At 35.8% G+C, this 18,744-nt stretch overlaps 1 protein-coding gene across 1 annotated transcript in view; it reads left to right on the top strand.

The window, feature by feature from the left end:
• Nucleotides 1-15,972, top strand: part of nmur1b (neuromedin U receptor 1b) — a 43,151-nt gene extending 27,179 nt beyond the window's left edge. The window contains exons 2-3 of the mRNA XM_693381.7: nt 9,125-10,010; nt 15,428-15,972. Of these exons, the coding sequence (XP_698473.4) occupies nt 9,146-10,010; nt 15,428-15,777 (1,215 nt within the window). The 5' untranslated portion in view covers nt 9,125-9,145 and the 3' untranslated portion in view covers nt 15,778-15,972. The remainder of the gene's footprint in view (nt 1-9,124; nt 10,011-15,427) is intronic.
• The last annotated feature ends 2,772 nt before the right edge of the window (nt 15,973-18,744 follow it).

Raw genomic sequence — 18,744 nt, 5'->3', positions numbered from 1 at the left:
GTAAAAACGTGCTGGATGAGTTGGCGGCTTATTCCACTGTGGCAACCCCGGATTAATAAAGGGACTAAGCTGACAAGAAAATGAATGAATAAATGAGCTTTCTCAGTCTTCACTTCTTCTCCTCTCTTTATTCTACATTTCTAAATTTTACTATTACAGCTCCCCCTTGTGGAACTTCTTTGTAACTGAACACAACAGTTACATGAGATCTTCTTACTTCATATCTGTCTGTTGTCTGATGCAGCCGAAGAAGAAGATTAAAGGTTCAAGAAACTTGAGTACTTTTTTGGGGATTTTAACAGATTTGTGTGTGTTGAGGATCAGACAATGTTAGCACCTGTCAGCTTTAATTGTGGGGAAAACTGGATAATTTTGAGCTTTTGTCAGCTAATTTCACCTTTCAGGTTTAAAATGATTTTAGGAGCGGGTTTAAAATTGGTGACGCAGTGCAAAACTGCAAGTTGCAAAGATGACACGTCGAGTTCTCATTATAGCTGAGTTTTCTTATCCTACAAGAAGAGCCGAAGGCAAGACACAGTCAGACCTGGCAGTGCCAAGCTGTGAAACCCTATGTTGATGACTGGGTAAGACTGCGTCCACGGACACACGGCACACAGTATTTAGCCGTTTATGAACACTCGTATGTGTTTATCTCCATGATCAACGGGGTTTGTTGCATCCTTTCCCCCGCGATCCTGTCAGGGCCAATACAGCAAAGCTGTTTGTGTGCAGCAAGCATTTTTGTTGGGAGATCAGTATGAGTATGGTGGAGAATAGCGGACTTTGTCCTTTATCAGTGTAGTTCATTCTGATTTAGACACATCGCCGTGCTGCTGTGTTCGCCTAAATCCTCCAGATTACCAGCAGGGCTAATGGTTGAAACAGGCAGGGCAAGAGACCTACTGCACTGAGTCTGCATTCAGACCCTGGGATTGAGGGAGTAGTCCTCATTTATAGTGTTTATATCATAGACTGTAAAATATATGGACGTAGTATCCGTGACGTCACCCATAGGTTTCTGAAGAGCGCAAAAGAAGCCACAAGTAGGCGCGGCCAACCGTCGCCATTTTGGTCACGCGTCATCACACCCACGGCGGGATACCAAACAAGGGCAAAGAGGCGGAGAGTGAGCGGAGCTACAGACACCTGCTAGCATTTAGCTTGGACCTGGTTCAGACCGTTCAGACACACTTTACTTTGGGAGAAATGCTTAATGCTTTATCACCAGTGACTCGTTTGTATTCTGACCACTTGTGCTTGGTTGTACACTATATCAATAAAGTGTTTAGACTTTTAAAAACACTGCTGTAATACATTGAGCCACTAAACATTGTTCTTATGACGTTTTTCAACAGGAGGAAAACGCGAATTACTTACTAACACTTCAGATATAGTCTGTGTTAGTTACTGTAAGACTATTGATAAAATCCAGCATAACACTGTATGACAACGCTTCAGGGGCCTCATGTATCAACGCTGCGTACGCACAAAAACTTTGCGTACGCCAGGTTTCACGCTCAGAATCGCTCACGTTTGGATTTACTAACAATGAACTGAACGTAAGAATGTGCGCAGCTTCACGGCAGCTTTCTGGCAGGCGTACGCACATTTTTTGTGCGTGTCTGTTTTATTTCCATTGGCGACTCCTAGAGGCAGTTGTGTTAAATTCCTCTCTACAAAGTGTCTGAGCCTTGCAATGGCAGCTGTATGAGACGGTTCAGCAGGTATATAAGGTTTCCATACCATACATTTGACCAGCTAAACATTAAAGCACAATTTGCAGCAGTCGCCTGTTTTCCCAATGTAATCTGAGCGATCTACCGCACACACATTGCTATAAAGACACTATCTGAAGATGAATTTGCATGCGTGAATCAGAAACATTTCCATTTAATAAATGTGCAAATAAAATATGATGCTTATTGATATGAACTTATTGATGATTCCTACTTGTCTTTCTCGTGATAAATAGTTGGCAAAATCTGATATATAGCGGGGGGAAAAACAAGAAAGAGTTTATCAGACGCTGGAATCGAACCGAGTTCATGCTCGAACGTATCTATTCATGATCACATGCGTCTAACAAGCGCGCCACTGAGACTGTTAAGCATACTGCAACATTTTACAGATATAAACCACACTATGTCCTTTTTTTAATGCATTCAGTGCGAAATGTTCAGACCCAACTGTGTTGACCGCATCAGCTAAACTCTCCCACTCTATTTTTTTCTTTTGTTGTTAATTCCGGAGAACAAAGTTGCAAATAACACCGCTTTTCTCCGGTCTACCTCCGAAAGCAGCACCTCCAATTCACATTCTGTTCAATGTTTCTCTTTTTGCTTGCTTTTGCCATTGCTTTTTCGTTGGGTTTTGCCATTAGCATAGTCATTAGCATATTCATACGGGGGAGGAGGCAGGGAGGGGTTTTGTGCTCGTGCATGTTGCGCTCAGTTTCACGTTCAATTGGATGTACAAAAGAATATGCGTGAGATTCGGCGTACGTAGTGTTTCATACATCTGAATTTTTTTCTGCGTACGCACATTTACAGCTTTGTGCGTACGCAATGTTTTAGTAAGATTTTCACGCAAGTCTTCGTACATGAGGCCCCTAATGACTGTTCTAGAGCCTACAGCTAATCAATCTGACAGATTCTGGAGTGCATTAACAGCTCTAAATATAAATATAAACGATAAATGATCTTAAATAAAACAAATACATGTATAGAGATGGTAGATAAGTATATAACTTTACTCACATGGGAAACGGAGGCCCTCAGCATGCTATGCCATCTAATAATTGTGGGAAACAAGTCCAAAAGGCAGTTGACTGTGTAAAGCCATATAAAACAACACAGAAATACGATAAATATGCCGAGTTCAGAGGTGACGTGACGGCGACCAGCGAGACCTAGCTGTCAATCAAGTGACCACGCCCTTAATTATGCAAACTTAATATAACTTAAAATAAAGGAAACGGATGAGTTATAAAAAAATTCACCCCCCTCACAGTTGTCATAAAGGGTAATATTACCTGTATTAACCAAAATCTTTTTTTGTACCAGGCTGTAAACACCTTTTTTTCTGCTGTAAAGTTGGCCATTCTAACAGTGGGCTCAATTGAAATTTGCTCTGTTTTGGAGCCAGGAGCGGCCAGGACTAGCGGAATTTCGAATGAATTGCAGTTTTAGTTACTTCCGTATTGGCTTCCTGAGGGAGAGCGGGAGGTTGCCGCTTGGTTTATATGAACACGATTACCTTTATAATGATATAAATTGTGGATGTGTGTTTATGAAACCATGAATAACAAATGTAGCAGGGCATTAAAATACGATTTATTTCTTTACATTTTAACTTTGTGAACTATAAAATCATGGGTCTCCTCACGGTTTATGTCTTTTTGTGAGCTGACTGACAACAGTTGTTCGCTCACCTCCTTCTTCCCTGCTCTGCTGGCCCCGCCTACTCCTGCCTCTGATAACAGAGCTCAATGCCCATTATGATACATTTAAAAAAAAAAAAAATGGCCCTTTAAGGCACGCTGACAGGCAGGTGGAAATAGTGGGCGTGAAGGACTAGCCTTAAAGGCCCAGTACACCAAAATCGCAACCTGCTGCTCAGAGCTATAAAATAGAAACTTATGAAAGGTATAATAATCTGATGTGTCTTTTGAGCTGAAACCTTACAGACATGTTCTGGAGACAGAGACACAAAAGACTTATATTAAATCTGGAAAAAGGGGTAACCTAGGTGCCCTTTAAAACCATTGAAATTACTTACAGAAGCTAAAGCGCTTAGAAACAGCACTTGGGAAATATTTTTAAAATGTGTATTTTAATAAACTGCTTAAATGCTGTCATTTATTATCTCACATTGAATATACAAAATATTATTGCATATAATAACATGATATTAAATTTTGCATTGTTGCAAGATGATAATATAATTATAATATCTGTGTGGGATCTATAGTATACAGTTAAAGTCAGAATTATTAGCCCCCTGAATTATTAGCCACCCTGTTTACCCCCCCCCCCCCCCTCCAATTTCTGTTTAATAGAGAGATTTTTTCAACACATTTCTAAACATGTTACTAGATATTTTTCAAGACACTTCTTTACAGCTTAAAGTGACATTTAAAGACTTAACTTGCTTACAGTTTTTTACAATGGCTATGACACTTTTTTCAATACATTTAACAAGTTTGCTAAACTCTTAACGCAGCAACACACCTAAAATACACAATTGGCAAAACAGTTAATTTCATGCTCAAAATCACACATTATAAACTAAACCTCTAAACTACTTTTCAAAATACAATAATAAACGAACACACTACACAATGTCTAACAAAACACTGCCAACATTTTTCAAAATGAAATTATTGTTCAAAACACAAACACATGTTCTCTTCCAACATAAACATTCAGTCAATCAGAATACACTGACAATAAAAACACTATCATCAGCTGACATTACAGAAACTCCATTAGTTAATGTGTCAGCTCTGCCCTTATATTTGAAGTTTTGTTACAGTTTTGTTTCGTTGGGTTAAGTAAATGCATGCATTTTCTTTCTTTTACTGCAAAAATTCTATATAAAACGAAGAAAAAAAAATTGCTTTATAAAGTGTAGTTTATGTTAAAAAAAATACAGACACAGAATTGCTGCAGTACAGACTTTTTTTGCAGAGGGACATCACTGCAAACAGAAAAAGCACCACAATTATAATAAAATAACAAAGTAATCTTCTATTCTTGCCACATGTTCTCATCCACATTATACTTGATATCTTCTGTGGCCCTGCATGGTAACTGTGGCCCTTTGGCCTATTATGTTTTTCCTACGGCGACATCCCCAGCCTTGTCAACATTGAAAATTTCATGTGGTACTTGATTGGCCTCCAACTTCATGACTCTCTGAAAGTAATTAGACACAGTGTATGCAAATGCTGCACTGTATATGTACTGTATGTTCTAATGAACTCCATGTTTAAAGAGTAGTTTACTGCAAAACACACTGTGTATAGTACAGTAATGACTGTATTGCATAATCTTACATGGACGAATTGGTGACAGAGTTATTTGATGTGCTCACTGTTCCTTTCAAAAACCTCAAGAGTCCTCTATTACAACATATGATCATGTGATTGGAAAAACCAAAACAAGACATGAGTGTGCTTTCTAGATGGGAATCAGTAAATAAATAAATGTATATATATATATATATATATATATATATATATATATATATATATATATATATATATATATATATATATAATTTTTTTTTACAGTTGCCAATGAGAAACAGCATATTATATATATATATATATATATATATATATATATATATATATATATATATATATATATATATATATTCCTTATATATATATATATATTTTTTTTTATTTATATAACCGCAATATTCTGTTTCTCATTAATAACTGTAAAAAAAAAAAAAAAAATATATATATATATATATATATATATATATATATATATATATATATATATATATATATATATATATATATATATATATATATACATATAAATTTATTTATTTATTTATATGACCGCAATATGCTGTTTCTCATTGGCAATTGAATAAAATACAGGGAATATATATGTGTTTCAATTCACAATTAGAACAGCTGTTCACTTTGACTTTATCCTATATAATTTCTGTTTAGAACATGGTGTTATCTGTTCTGACATACTGTGTTAAAGCATTTGTAAATTTGACTGTAAAATTACATTGTTTTGTTCTTGGTTGTGCTTGTGTGTAAAAGAAGTTAAAGCATTTTAAATTTGTGTTAACTGAATGCATTTTGTGTTTCAAAACAAAAAGAAATGTGTTAATTCTATAGCCCACGAAGACGGATGTTGTGCTAACTGTGTTAAGAGTTTAGGAAACTTGTTAAATGTATTGAAAAAAGTGTCATAGCAATTGTAAAATCTGTAATTAAGTTAATTAGGCAGGTTGGGCTAATTAGGCAAGTTATTGTATAATGATGAAAAATAATACATACAGTATAATGATGAAAAAAATATATAGCTCAAAGGGGCAGATAATTCTGCCCTTAAAAATTTTAAACTGCTTTTATTCTAGCCGAAATAAAACAAATAGAACTTTCTCCAGAAGAAAAAAAAAATCAGACATACTGTGAAAATGTCCTTGCGCTGTTAAACATCACATGGGAAATATAAAAAAAAGGAAAAAAAATCAAAGGGGGCTTATAATTCTGACTTTAACTGTATGTGTGTGTGCGAATGTGTGTGTGTGTGTGTGTGTGTGTGTGTGTGTGTGTGTGTGTGTGTGTGTGTGTGTGTGTGTGTGTGTGTGTGTGTGTGTGTGTGTGTTTGTGTGTGTGTGTGGCCTCGAGATTAGTAGTTATATAAACAAACATAGAAACAAAAACATAAAGCAAATGAGTATTTCTAACAAAATGTCTAGTGCATTAAGACGTCCATGGAGCCTACTCATGCATCATACTGTAATGTGATGCATTGCGTGTTTGCTTTACTAAAAAGATCATTAGGTCTTTAATCTGTTTTTAAACTGAGGGAGTATGTCTGAGCCTTAGACATTGTCAGGAAGGCTATTCCAGAGTTTTGGAGCTATAAATGTGAAGGCTCGATCTCCTTTAGTAGACTTTGCTATTCTGGGTATTACCAGAAGCCCTGAGTTTTGAGATCTTAAAGAGCCGGTTCAAGTATAGCCAGACAGAAGGTTGGTTACATAAACAATATTTTATAACCAATACGGAAGTTAACAGGCTCCCAGTGTAAGGAGGATAAAATTTGGGGTGATATGATCATATTTCTAGACCTGGTAAGAACTCTGGCAGATACATTTTGCACTAACTGAAATTTATTATTAGAGGATGCTAGGAAACCAACAAACATAGCATTACTGTAATCCAGCTAAGAAGTCATAAAGGCATGAACTCGCTTTTCTGCATCTGAAATAAATATACTTCATAACTAGCGATATTTCTCAGGTAGGTGGTTTTTGTGACATGGGAGATATGATTTTCAAAAGTTAAGTTTCTGTGATCTACTGTGTAAAGGATTTAGGGCCAATAAGTAATACTTCCGTTTTGTCTAAATTAAAAAATAATAATAATAATAATTTGTAGGTCATCCAGTTTTTAACATCTTTAATACACTTAGTTAACTTACACATTTCAGACATAATAATAATAATAATAATTAATAATTCCTTACATTTATATAGCACTTTTCTGGGCACTCAAAGTGCTTTACACAGTGGGGGGAATCTCCTCATCCACCTCCAGTGTGCAGCATCCACCTGGATGACGCGACGGCAGCCATTTTGCGCCAGACCGCACACCACACACCAGCTAATTGGTGGAGAGGAGACAGTGATGAAGCCAATTGAATATGGGGATGGTTAGGAGGCCATCATGGCCATCAAAGGCCAGTGGGCAGATTTGGCCAGGATGCCGGGGTTAAACCCCTACTCTTTTTCGAAGGACATCCTGGGATTTTTAACGACCACAGAGAGTCGGGACCTCGGTTTAACGTCTCATCCGAAAGACGGCGCTCACTGAGCAGTATAGCGTCCCTGTCACTATACTGGGGCATTAGGACCCACACAGACCACAGGTTGGGCGCCCCCTGCTGGCCTCACTAACACCACTTCCAGCAGCAACCTAGCTTTCCCATGTGGTCTCCCATCCAGGTACTGACCGGGCGCAGCCCTGCTTAGCTTCAGTGGGCGACCATGTGAGAGTTGCAGAGAGCTAGCTGCCGGCCATCAGGTTCATCAGGTTTTGTTGTATTATACAACCAGATATCATCTGCATAACAGTAAAAGCTGATCACATGTCTTCTAATGCCTTATTTTACATGGTTTAAACCAATGGTTTTGTGAAAGAGTATGATTTAGGGAAACACTTAGAACTAAATTATTTATTTCCCAAATATGCATCCGACTATGGTAGTTCACCCACAAGCTACGTCATTGTTTTGGAAATGCACCCCAGACAGTTAAGAGTCAACCTACATAATTGGAACAAATGTAGCATTTCAATAACAAAATGTAAGCAACTTGCTGAGCTTTTTATAGCTATCCACTACCCGACACTTCAGGACAAGCCCTGGACTCTGTAGCATCACATATTAAATAACTCAAATCATGAATTAATATGTTTATTCAGTTTGTTTTGCTCAGTTTATGAAACTTACATGAAAGTACACAAAAGACATAGTTGTTACTGTTTATAATGTACACACAGTGACTGAAATGATAGCACTGTTGTGGCGTACATTGTGTTCTCTCAAAAAAACTATGCACCCTGGTGCCTTGCAGGACTGTGAACAAAACTAAGACTCTACCAACATGCAGTGTTTATGTTCTCATTAAACTACCTCATGACTTTTAATAGTAGACAGGAATAGAATGAGTTTACACTGCAGGAAGACCATAAAGAGGGGGCCTATGAATTATTAGTTTATATATATATATATATATATATATATATATATATATATATATATATATATATATATATATATATATATATATATATATATATAAAATAGGGCACAATGTACTGTATTTTAAATTTTGTACTGCACTTTGTTTTATGAATTTGACGGAAATTAAATACATATAAAAATAATGCAATATAATGACAGTACATTTTATCCTATTCAAAACTAGAAACTATGCAATTGAAATATAACATGTATATGTATTATTACAAATGACAAATAATGTAAAAATATGCAAGTGTATATGTAGAAAGTTCCAGTACCTTGCTTTTGAATTCATTGTTTTTTTTTTTTTCGATGTGAAATTTTACCCGTTTAGTTATTTTTGTAGGGTTCCATGTGTCAACCTGGTTAATTAGTTAGCATGATCAACGATCAATATAAGTATATAATTATAAAATAATATATAATTGAAAATCTAAATAAATAAAATAAGAGTGAATAATATTAGGATTTTTTAAAATCAATCAAAATAAATTTTTGAAATGCAAGTTATTTCATTTCATTATTATTTGAAGTGCCACATGATATTTTGTTGAAATTGTGGAACATAACAGTTTAAGCATTTGACCTGTATGTCTTTTTTTGTAACCCTATAGGTAATTTTCATCTGATAATCAATGATACAGTACAACTGCTCCTCTCCAAGTTCACTGTTCACAGTTGTTGTGAACACGTCATGGTGCTCCACCAAAGAAGAAGAATGTCAAAACAGAACAGCAAACCTATCAGACCTCTGTCTATCCCGCAGTGCCTACCTGGAGAAATACCTTGGACCCTGTCGTTCACCTTTCTTTCTGCCTATATGTGTCACCTACCTGCTCATCTTTGTAGTAGGTGTGGTGGGCAACATCCTAACTTGTATTGTCATTACCCGTCATCGCATCATGCGCACAACGACAAACTACTACCTGTTCAGCCTGGCCATTTCTGACCTCCTTGTGCTGTTGCTTGGCCTCCCGCTGGAGCTTTATGAGCTCTGGAGCAACTATCCTTTTCTGTTTGGAATTTCTGGCTGCTACTTCAAAACCTGTCTCTTTGAGACAGTCTGCTTTGCCTCTGTTCTCAATGTTACAGCCTTAAGTGCAGAACGTTATAGAGCTATCATTCATCCTCTGCACACCAAACATGTTGCGACGAGTGCTCATGCAAAGCGTGTTATCCTTGTGTTATGGGCTGTCTCTCTATTGTGTGCCTTGCCCAATACCAGTATTCATGGTGTGGAGATGTTAAAACCCCGTTTTGGACTTACTTTCCCAGAATCAGGTGTGTGTACAGTGGTACACGATAGGTGGATCTACAACCTGCTGGTGCAAGTGACAGCACTGCTGTTCTTCATACTGCCGATGCTGACTATCAGTGTGCTGTATGTGCTGATTGGCCTACAGCTGCACCGGGAAAGGGAGTGCTTTGATTCAAAGATCGTGCTCAATCAGGATGGGGTCAATCAGAGGGCACGTCATCGACAAGTCACAAAAATGCTTTGTAAGTCTTATTTCAGCATAACTGCTGTTAAGATTTGTGCATTTTAATGATGAACTTTATTTTTTATATCAATTATTTTATTATATACTAACTGAGACACAAAACAATTTTTATCTGGTAAGATTGTGACCTTTTTTAAGCTGACGTCCTGTTTACACTATAGTAGTAGAGTGCATCTGTATTATTGTTCAACACCCTTAGTTCAAATGTGACGTGGGATAAGATTAATTCAAAACTCTAATTATGGCATGCACTTCACCACAAGTGAGGATTCGGTGTAACACACAAGAGTACTGCTGAATGAACAAAGCCTGTTCATTTTAAACCTTGTTCAAATGAAATGGAATCAGAACAGATTGATTGTTTTGATTATTATGTTTGTTTTGGTAAAATGCAGCAAAATATAAATACGCTCTTTTAGAGCACATCCTTCTAAAAAAAACATAACAATCATGTTTTAGGTCAGTTAAGAGTTGGTGGTCTTTTGGTGGGATGTCTTTTAACCCTTTTAACTTTTCTAAACCCTGATTTGCCTTATTTTTAGAATTCCAAATTGTATTTATATTTAATGTGAAAAAGTCTAGATTAGAAATTTTAGTATTTAATTTATTGTTTAAATTTATTGTACTCTTAAAATCTGGTTTGGTTTGGACAAACAGAAGTGTAAGTAGTTCTCAGTAAAAGTAGCATTGTACCATTGTCTCAATATACCTTGTAGTAATGGGTTTTAACCACAGCGGTTTGAAATGTAGTTCTGCCGAATGACTAAAAAGTTATCAGTATGATAGTAAAAAACTGTACATTCTTCTCAAATCATTCCTCTGCAATCTTATACCAAAAACAAAAATAAGGGCAGTATTAATAGCTATATATGTGGGAGAGCATTGATATTATGTGATTGTATTGTATTGCAATATGGAACAATTAAATGTTGATGTTAAATCGAAAGTAATTCACAAATACTTGAAAATGAGATGGTTTAATTACAATAATTCTCTATAGTTACAACTGAATTAATTACAAAATAACTGTATAAAATGATAAAATATGAAATGATAAAACATTTATTCATTCATTCATTCATTTTTTGTCGGCTTAGTCCCTTTATTAATTCAGGGTCGCCACAGCGGAATGAACTGCCAACTTATCCAGCTAGTTTTTACGTAGCGGATGCCCTTCCAGCCGCAACCCATCTGTGGGAAACATCCACACACACACTCATACACTACGGACAATTTAGCCTATCCAATTCACCTGTACCGCATTTGGACTTTGGGGGAAACTGGAGCACCTGGAGGAAACCCACGCGAAGGCAGGGAGAACATGAAAACTCCACACAGAAATGCCAACTGAGCCCAGGTTCGAACCAGCGACGCAGCAACCTTTCTGCTGTGAGGCAACAGCACTACCTACTGCGCCACTGCCTCGCCTATGATAAAACATATGATAGAAATTGTTCTCAAATTCAGTACTCAAAATTAAAGTTACCAGAGGTAGAAGAAGAGACACAGGGGGAGAGAGAGAGAGAGAGAGAGAGAGAGAGAGACAAAGAGAGCAGGCTCAGAAGTTAGCTTAATTGCAGTAGAGTCAGAGAAGATAGACTCCAGAGGAGGAGAGGAGCAGAACAGGAGAGAAGCAGACCAGGAAAAGACAGGTCAGGAAAATAGACAGAGCAGGGTTTTACACCTATTTTGTATATTTCTTGACAATGTGACTAAAACCCAAATGCTGAGACTTCTAAACTGACCAATCAACATGTGACCACATCATAAAACCCCCAAAGTCCACACACCAGGCCCTGATGTTATCACTATCTCTCTTTGGAGTCAGTATGGACCTTCTTGAGTCAAAAAGAATTGTTTTGTCTTATAAACAAACTTTTTGATAATTTAGCCTCTTACAACCAGTATACTCTTCCTTTGCAGCCAGGACTTTGTAATGTGTGCAGAACGTGGTTTTGCATTGTCTTGTTGATTTATGCATGGACGTCCCTGGAAAAGAAGGCAGCATATTGTGCTTTAAAATCTCTTATTTACTTTTCAGAATTGATGATGTCATCTCAGAAGTGCAAGCTACCTTTGAATAAGGCACTGACACAACACAATGATTCACGATCACAGCAATTCGTAACTTTTTAATTTAGTGGCTAATTCATATGAATACGTAAAATCTTTACTATATACTTTAGTACAATTTGCTTGCTGGGTGTAAGGGTGGGGTTTGGTGCCACACCTTTTTTAAAATTGTACATTTTCATATGAGAGAACTCCTACAAATTCGTAAAAATTAGCCTATGGTGCGTTTCCCAAACAATGACGTAACTCGTGGCTGAACTATCATAGTACGATGCATTATTTGAGAAAAGAACGATAGTGTCGTTCTGTTTCTCTGTCGCAGATAAATCACATTAGGTTTAACATAAAACACTCATAATGATGCTCTAAAAGGGGTGGTAACTTCTTTATAGAAGTATATTACTAATAATACTAATAGCCATAATTTCTCAGTTTCCTTTACTAATATTATTGAGAACATTACATATTCTATTCTAAAACATAAATCACTTACAAAAGCTAACACGTATTCTAATATTATTTAAAAATCATAAAAATAAGTAAATAATGAGACAATTTGTTGGGAAATGAAATTTAATATTTACTATTTATTAGGAAATGAAAAAAATCTTATTTTATTTTTAATATTAATGATGATGATGATTAAATAGGATATTGTTTATTTTTTGAAAAGTCTACTTTTACAGTTTGACTTGTGCAAACCGCTGCAGAAATGTTCTAACCAACAGGACCATGTCATACAGTACAGATACTTAATAAATAACCTACTATAAATTAAAAGCATTAACGTATGCTAGGCTATATGTTTTTTTGTTTTCACCAGTGGCGCCCCCAGAAAAATTTCTTAGGGGTGGCCAGAAGAGGCCGCACCAAATCTTGGGGTGGCACACAAAAAAAATTATGAATTCAGTGTAATGTTAAATTTTTGTTTCTGATAAATGAAATAATGTAGTTTTTATTCATTTAATTAATTCTTCTTGAAATATTGCAATTTATTCCTTGAAATAATTCAGCAAGTAGCCTACATGTGCGAAACAAATAAAAATCTATGTTTAGTTTACTCGTAACAATGGCACATTCTTGTGCTGTGTGCAAGGTTTTATAGCTGAAGAAACCTCATGAAACTTTGTTAAGAATAATCTGTAATGATAAACAAAAAATACTCATCTGTGTTTTATCAGCCTCGTGTCATGTTATTGTAAATACAAAGAGGATCTGATTTAGGAACAGCAAGAGACTACATCTGGCTTATTGTAACCATGGGTCAGCACTACACTGTGTGGCCATCCTCAAAAATTCTAGCAAGTACTTTGGTACTCAGATATAAACAAAATATTTTAGATCTAGTCAAGCATTCTAAAATTCATAAACACCACAGATACATTCCAGGGGTAGCAGTTTGTTTTATAGAAATAAACATTTTACGAGTGTTCCTGGACACTCGAGTCACTCTTAAAAATATGATAATATTTTGCTTTGTAAAACACATCTGCAAACCAATTATGCTAAAGTGTTTTAGCGACTAACTGTGGTTTGGTGGCCTTTATTAGACTTGGATTCTGTTCGTAATATAATATGATATAAAATAATCTAATATAATATAAAATAATATAATGTAATATAATATGATATAATAAATATAATATAGTATAGTGGGTGACAGTGGCGCAGTAGGGAGTGCTGTCACCTCGTAGTAAGAAGGTCGCTGGCATTTGCGTGGGAATTGGGTAGGCTAAATTGTCTGTAGGGTATGAGTGTGTGTGGATTATTCCTAGGGATGGGTTGCGGCTGGAAGGGTATCCCCTGCTTAAAAACATGCTGGATAAGTGGCGGTTCATTCCGCTGTGGCGACTCCGGATTAAAGGGATTAAGCCGAAAAGAAAATCAATGAATGAAGTTCTGGATGAGCTTTAACTGTCTTACTGTCGTTTCCTCCGGTAATGAGTCCAATAAAGTTATCCACACTGCTGGTGATAAAAGCATGAACAAGTTTCTCTTAGTCTTCACTGGAGACAAAGCATCTAATTCTTGCAATGTTTTTGAGATGGTTTGCTGATTTAATTACTGCTTTGATACTCATATCTGTCTCTAGAATAACACCAAGATTCTTGACCTTGTTTTTAGGTCAATACGCATTCACCTTAAGAATGTCCTATCTGTTCCCAAATGCAATGACTTCAGTTTTCTTTGTTTAACTAAAGAGAGTTTTGGCACATCAAACTGTTAATTTCATCAATGCATTAGCAGAGGGTGTCAATGGGGCTGAAGTCATTAGGCAGTAAGGCTAAGTAGATCTGAGTGTCATCAGTATAGCTGTGGAGTAGCTGTAGAAGATTTGTGTTGTATAAGCTCATTTTATTTAAGTATTTTGAACAAGTAAAAAAATCTACATATTTTTATGAGTCTGATAATTGCAGCTTTGATAAATCTAGATTTCAAAACAATTTTGATTTTAATTTATCACACAACCCTACCAAGAATCCTACAGTCACTTTAAAAGAGCTTGAATAATTCTCTACGATAAGAATCTCCCAGAAGAACCATTTCCACATTAATCCACCATTCATGCCTGTATAGTAGATGGAAATCACAGAAATCACTCCTGAGTAAAAGGCACAGCCACCTACAGTTTGCCAAAAAGTTGCCGTAAGGACACTCATACCATGATAAACAGATATTTTTGGTCTTTAAAACAACAATTGAACACCTTGTCTAGAGTAATTAAGCATCACTTGGCCAATGCAAGCCCTACAGTGAAACATAGTGCTGTCATCATGATGTGAAGAAGTTTTTCAGTGGATTTAGGGGAAGATAAAAGCAGTAATTAATGTACAGAGATCATTAATGAAAACCTAAAAACCTGCTAAGACTAGGACATCATTTAAGATGACAACAGCCTCAAGCACATCCAATATAAAAAAGGAGTGGCTGTGGAGGATTTGTGATTGTCCTTGTGTAGCCCAGAGCCTGATTTCTCTCGAGAGATCTGAAAACAGTTATCCCCTGATGCTCCCCATCCATTTTAATATATTTGCGAATCTTTCACGCTATCTCCATGATGTGAGAAAAATAATTAATTTCATATATTTTAAAAAAAGCTGTAAGAAGAACAAAATATGGTTAAATTAAAGCTCTGTGAATAGTTTCCAGATGCAGTCTAATATAGCATAAAATAATATAATATATATTTAAGTATTCTGTTTATACTGTATATTTTATTAAATAAAAATAGTTTTGGTAAATCTAGAATACTTCTTTCAAAAATATAAAAACAAACTTTTTTACATAGTATATTGATGTAATTTATATTACAGTTACTTTTTTGTGCTGACTCTTTCACAGGTGCATTGGTGATTGTGTTTGGAATCTGCTGGGCTCCCTTTCACATTGATCGTGTAATGTGGAGCTATATTGATGACTGGACTGCAGAGAACCACCACATCTTTGAGTATGTGCATCTTCTATCTGGTGTCTTCTTCTACTTGAGCTCAGTGGTCAATCCCATCCTGTATAACCTCATGTCTTCGCGCTTCAGAGAAATGTTCCGTGAGGTGGTGTGTCAAAAAGACCATCGTCAGCTCTCAATGAGTAGGGTCACATTACGTAGTGTTGTTTCTGCCTCTTTTTCTGCCTCCAATACAGTCTCATTTTCTGTAAAGTTCAACCCACGTGAGCTGCCACACACACTCTAAAAAATGCAAGGTATTCTTGCAGTTTCTGAATACCAACGCACTTATAGTGCTGATGTCAAAATGTTTTATTTGAAGTTAAATTAATGACTGTTTATGTAAGCAAGCAAGCAAGAAAAAGATTAATAACGTCAGTGGGTGCGTTTACAAGAAGAAGAAAAAATTATACAGATTAAAAATCTTATAATGTTCTTATGCAACAAAATGTGCATCTGCATTGATTTATGCAGAAATACAATAAAAACAGTAAAACACAAACACACACACACACACACACACATATATATATATATATATATATATATATATTTGTATTATATATATTTGATATTGTTGTTGTTATTATTATTAATTATTATTATTGCTTTTCTTAATAAATAGCCTATAGTAAATAATAACCATAAACAAATTATATGATTTATATATGAGAATAGCTAAGTGGTTGTATGCTTTAGCACAGAATATTGAATATTCATTAATTTCATTAATTTTCTTTTTGGTTTAGTCCCTTTATCAATCCGGGGTGGCCACAACGGAATGAACCCCTAACTTATTCAGCACGTTTTTATGCAGCGGATGCCCTTCCAGCCGCAACCCATCTCTGGGAAACATCCATTCACACACACACTCATACACTACAAATAATTTAGCCTACCCAATTCACCTGTACTGCATGTCTTTGGACTGTGGGGGAAACCGGAGAACCTGGAGGAAACCCACGTGAACTCAGAGAAAACATGCATTCCCCTTTTGATGGGGATATTCAATGCTATAGTGGATTTTTAATCCACGTATGGGGATTTCGTTCAGAAAGCCAATCATCTGAAAGAGTATGTAAATGGGCCAATGAAATTTCAAATGAACTGGCAGCGTCAGCTTGCGTACCTGATGATTGTTGCAATCAATTTAGCATAAAAGCACAGTAAAAGCAAGATGAGACACCCTTTTTGCTTCAGAGACTTCTACAGCCTTCTGAGAGAGTCGATGAGAGTTCCTCCTATTGTTATCCTGCGATTTCAAGCGAACGAGAGTGGTCTCCCTGTCCAGAGTGTGTACACGCGGCGGCAGCAATCGAGCTGGGCTTCTCCTTTGCCTGTCGTTCTTTGGGTCTGGTCCTCCAGAGCGGTGCGTATAAAGTTGCAAATTTTCTAAAAACGCAGCACAGTCATGCAGCACGTCCTTATCAGGATGGTGCTCCGACCGTTTGTTTCTGGATGCGGTGATTTCCTGTCCCTGGATGATGGGCACAAGCACTGCGTTGCAAGTCTGGGGGTCCAGCATGTTAATGCGGCAGAGGTGTGGACTCGAGTCATGTGACTTGGACTCGAGTCAGACTCGAGTCATGAATTTGATGACTTCAGACTCGACTTGACAAAATATGAAAAGACTTGCAACTCGACTTGGACTTGAACATGAATGACTCAGACTTTTACTTGGACTTGCGCCTATTGACTTGTAAAGACTTGCTACTTTCTATAAAAAGCCCAAAGATAAAAAGTATGTTGACACGGAACGCTCTATCTCTGCGTGTGTGTGTTTGTGTGTGTGTGTGTGTATGTGTGTGTGTGTGTCTGTGTGTGAGACAGAGAGCATGCGCGCATACTTTCGACCAGTGCTTTGTGGCGCACTTCCGTGTTTTTGCACCAGCGGGAAATTTGAAGATGCCATTTTCATTCTGACTTGGAGAGTGAAATAAACACATCCGAGATCTGCTTCTTTTGTTTTATTCAGCGGATTTACAACATCTGTCAAAGGAAAGAGACTTTACTACTCGCAATGTGTTATTGTTGTGCAAAAGCATTGTTTTACTGTTGTGCATAAGTCAATGAACTTCAGTTTTTTTTAAACCAAATTTACCCTCTCGTGATTTATTTCACATAATTATGAATGAACATGGCTGTAATTTATGTTTTTGCACTAGGTCGTTTGTGTCAATGCGCATATTAAGTTTTATTTTTGTGTTTTGCTCTGACAGTATCCTCTGACAGTATTTTCTAACTATTTAATTAGTAGTAACATGCCATAATAACTAGATATATATATATATATATATATATATATATATATATATATATATATATATATATATATATATATATATATATATATATATATATATATATATATATATATCATTTATTTTTAAAGCTCTTAAAACTGTGAAAAAAGTGTTATTGTTATTTTTGGTGACATTTTGCAATAAGGTTTTTTTAGTTAATCTATGTACTAACATGAACTAATAATGAACTATACTTTTAAACCTTTATTAATTATAGTTTCACTTTTACTATTGCATTATTACAATTTAAAGGTATGCTTGTTAACATTAATGTTAATGCACTGTGATTTAACAAGAATTAACCAATAATTTTATTTCCATTAATTAAAGCATAAAATAACGAATACTGTAATGAACTGCACTGCATTGTTTGTTCACATTAGTACATACATAAACTTAATTAATACAACCTTATTGTAAAGTGTTACATTTTTCATATTTTGGATTGATACTATTAATTTTATTTAGTAATTAAAACCTTAAAGGTATTTGTATTATTTTTGATGTTATGCCTTTTAGCAATATTTTAGTCCTCTATATGGTTTTTAATAAAATTTGTATTGTGAGATTGTAATGTAATGCATCTATATTGTTGAATTTCTGTTTGTTTTTCTTTATTTCTCCCTCTATATTTAAGGATTATCGACTATTTTTAAAGTACTTAAAACCAACCATCTAATAAAAAATACAATTTACAATCACATTTGTTTCATGAGTGTCTTTGTTCCTGTTTTGTAGGACTCTTATTTTAACAGATTTCATTTGGAAACACTTGACTGATCATTCAATTAAAGTTTTACCTTTATTATTCCATCACTCAATGAGATAGTTCGAGGTTACAGAAGTAACCTTTCGTTCCCCGAGGAGGGGAACGGAAGTGCCATAGAGTGGATTGATTGAAATCCACGAAT

The sequence above is a fragment of the Danio rerio genome, chromosome 2 (genome assembly GCF_049306965.1).
Source record: "Danio rerio strain Tuebingen ecotype United States chromosome 2, GRCz12tu, whole genome shotgun sequence".
Taxonomy (NCBI): Eukaryota; Metazoa; Chordata; class Actinopteri; order Cypriniformes; family Danionidae; genus Danio; species Danio rerio.
This window is presented reverse-complemented; position numbering and strand designations above follow the sequence as displayed.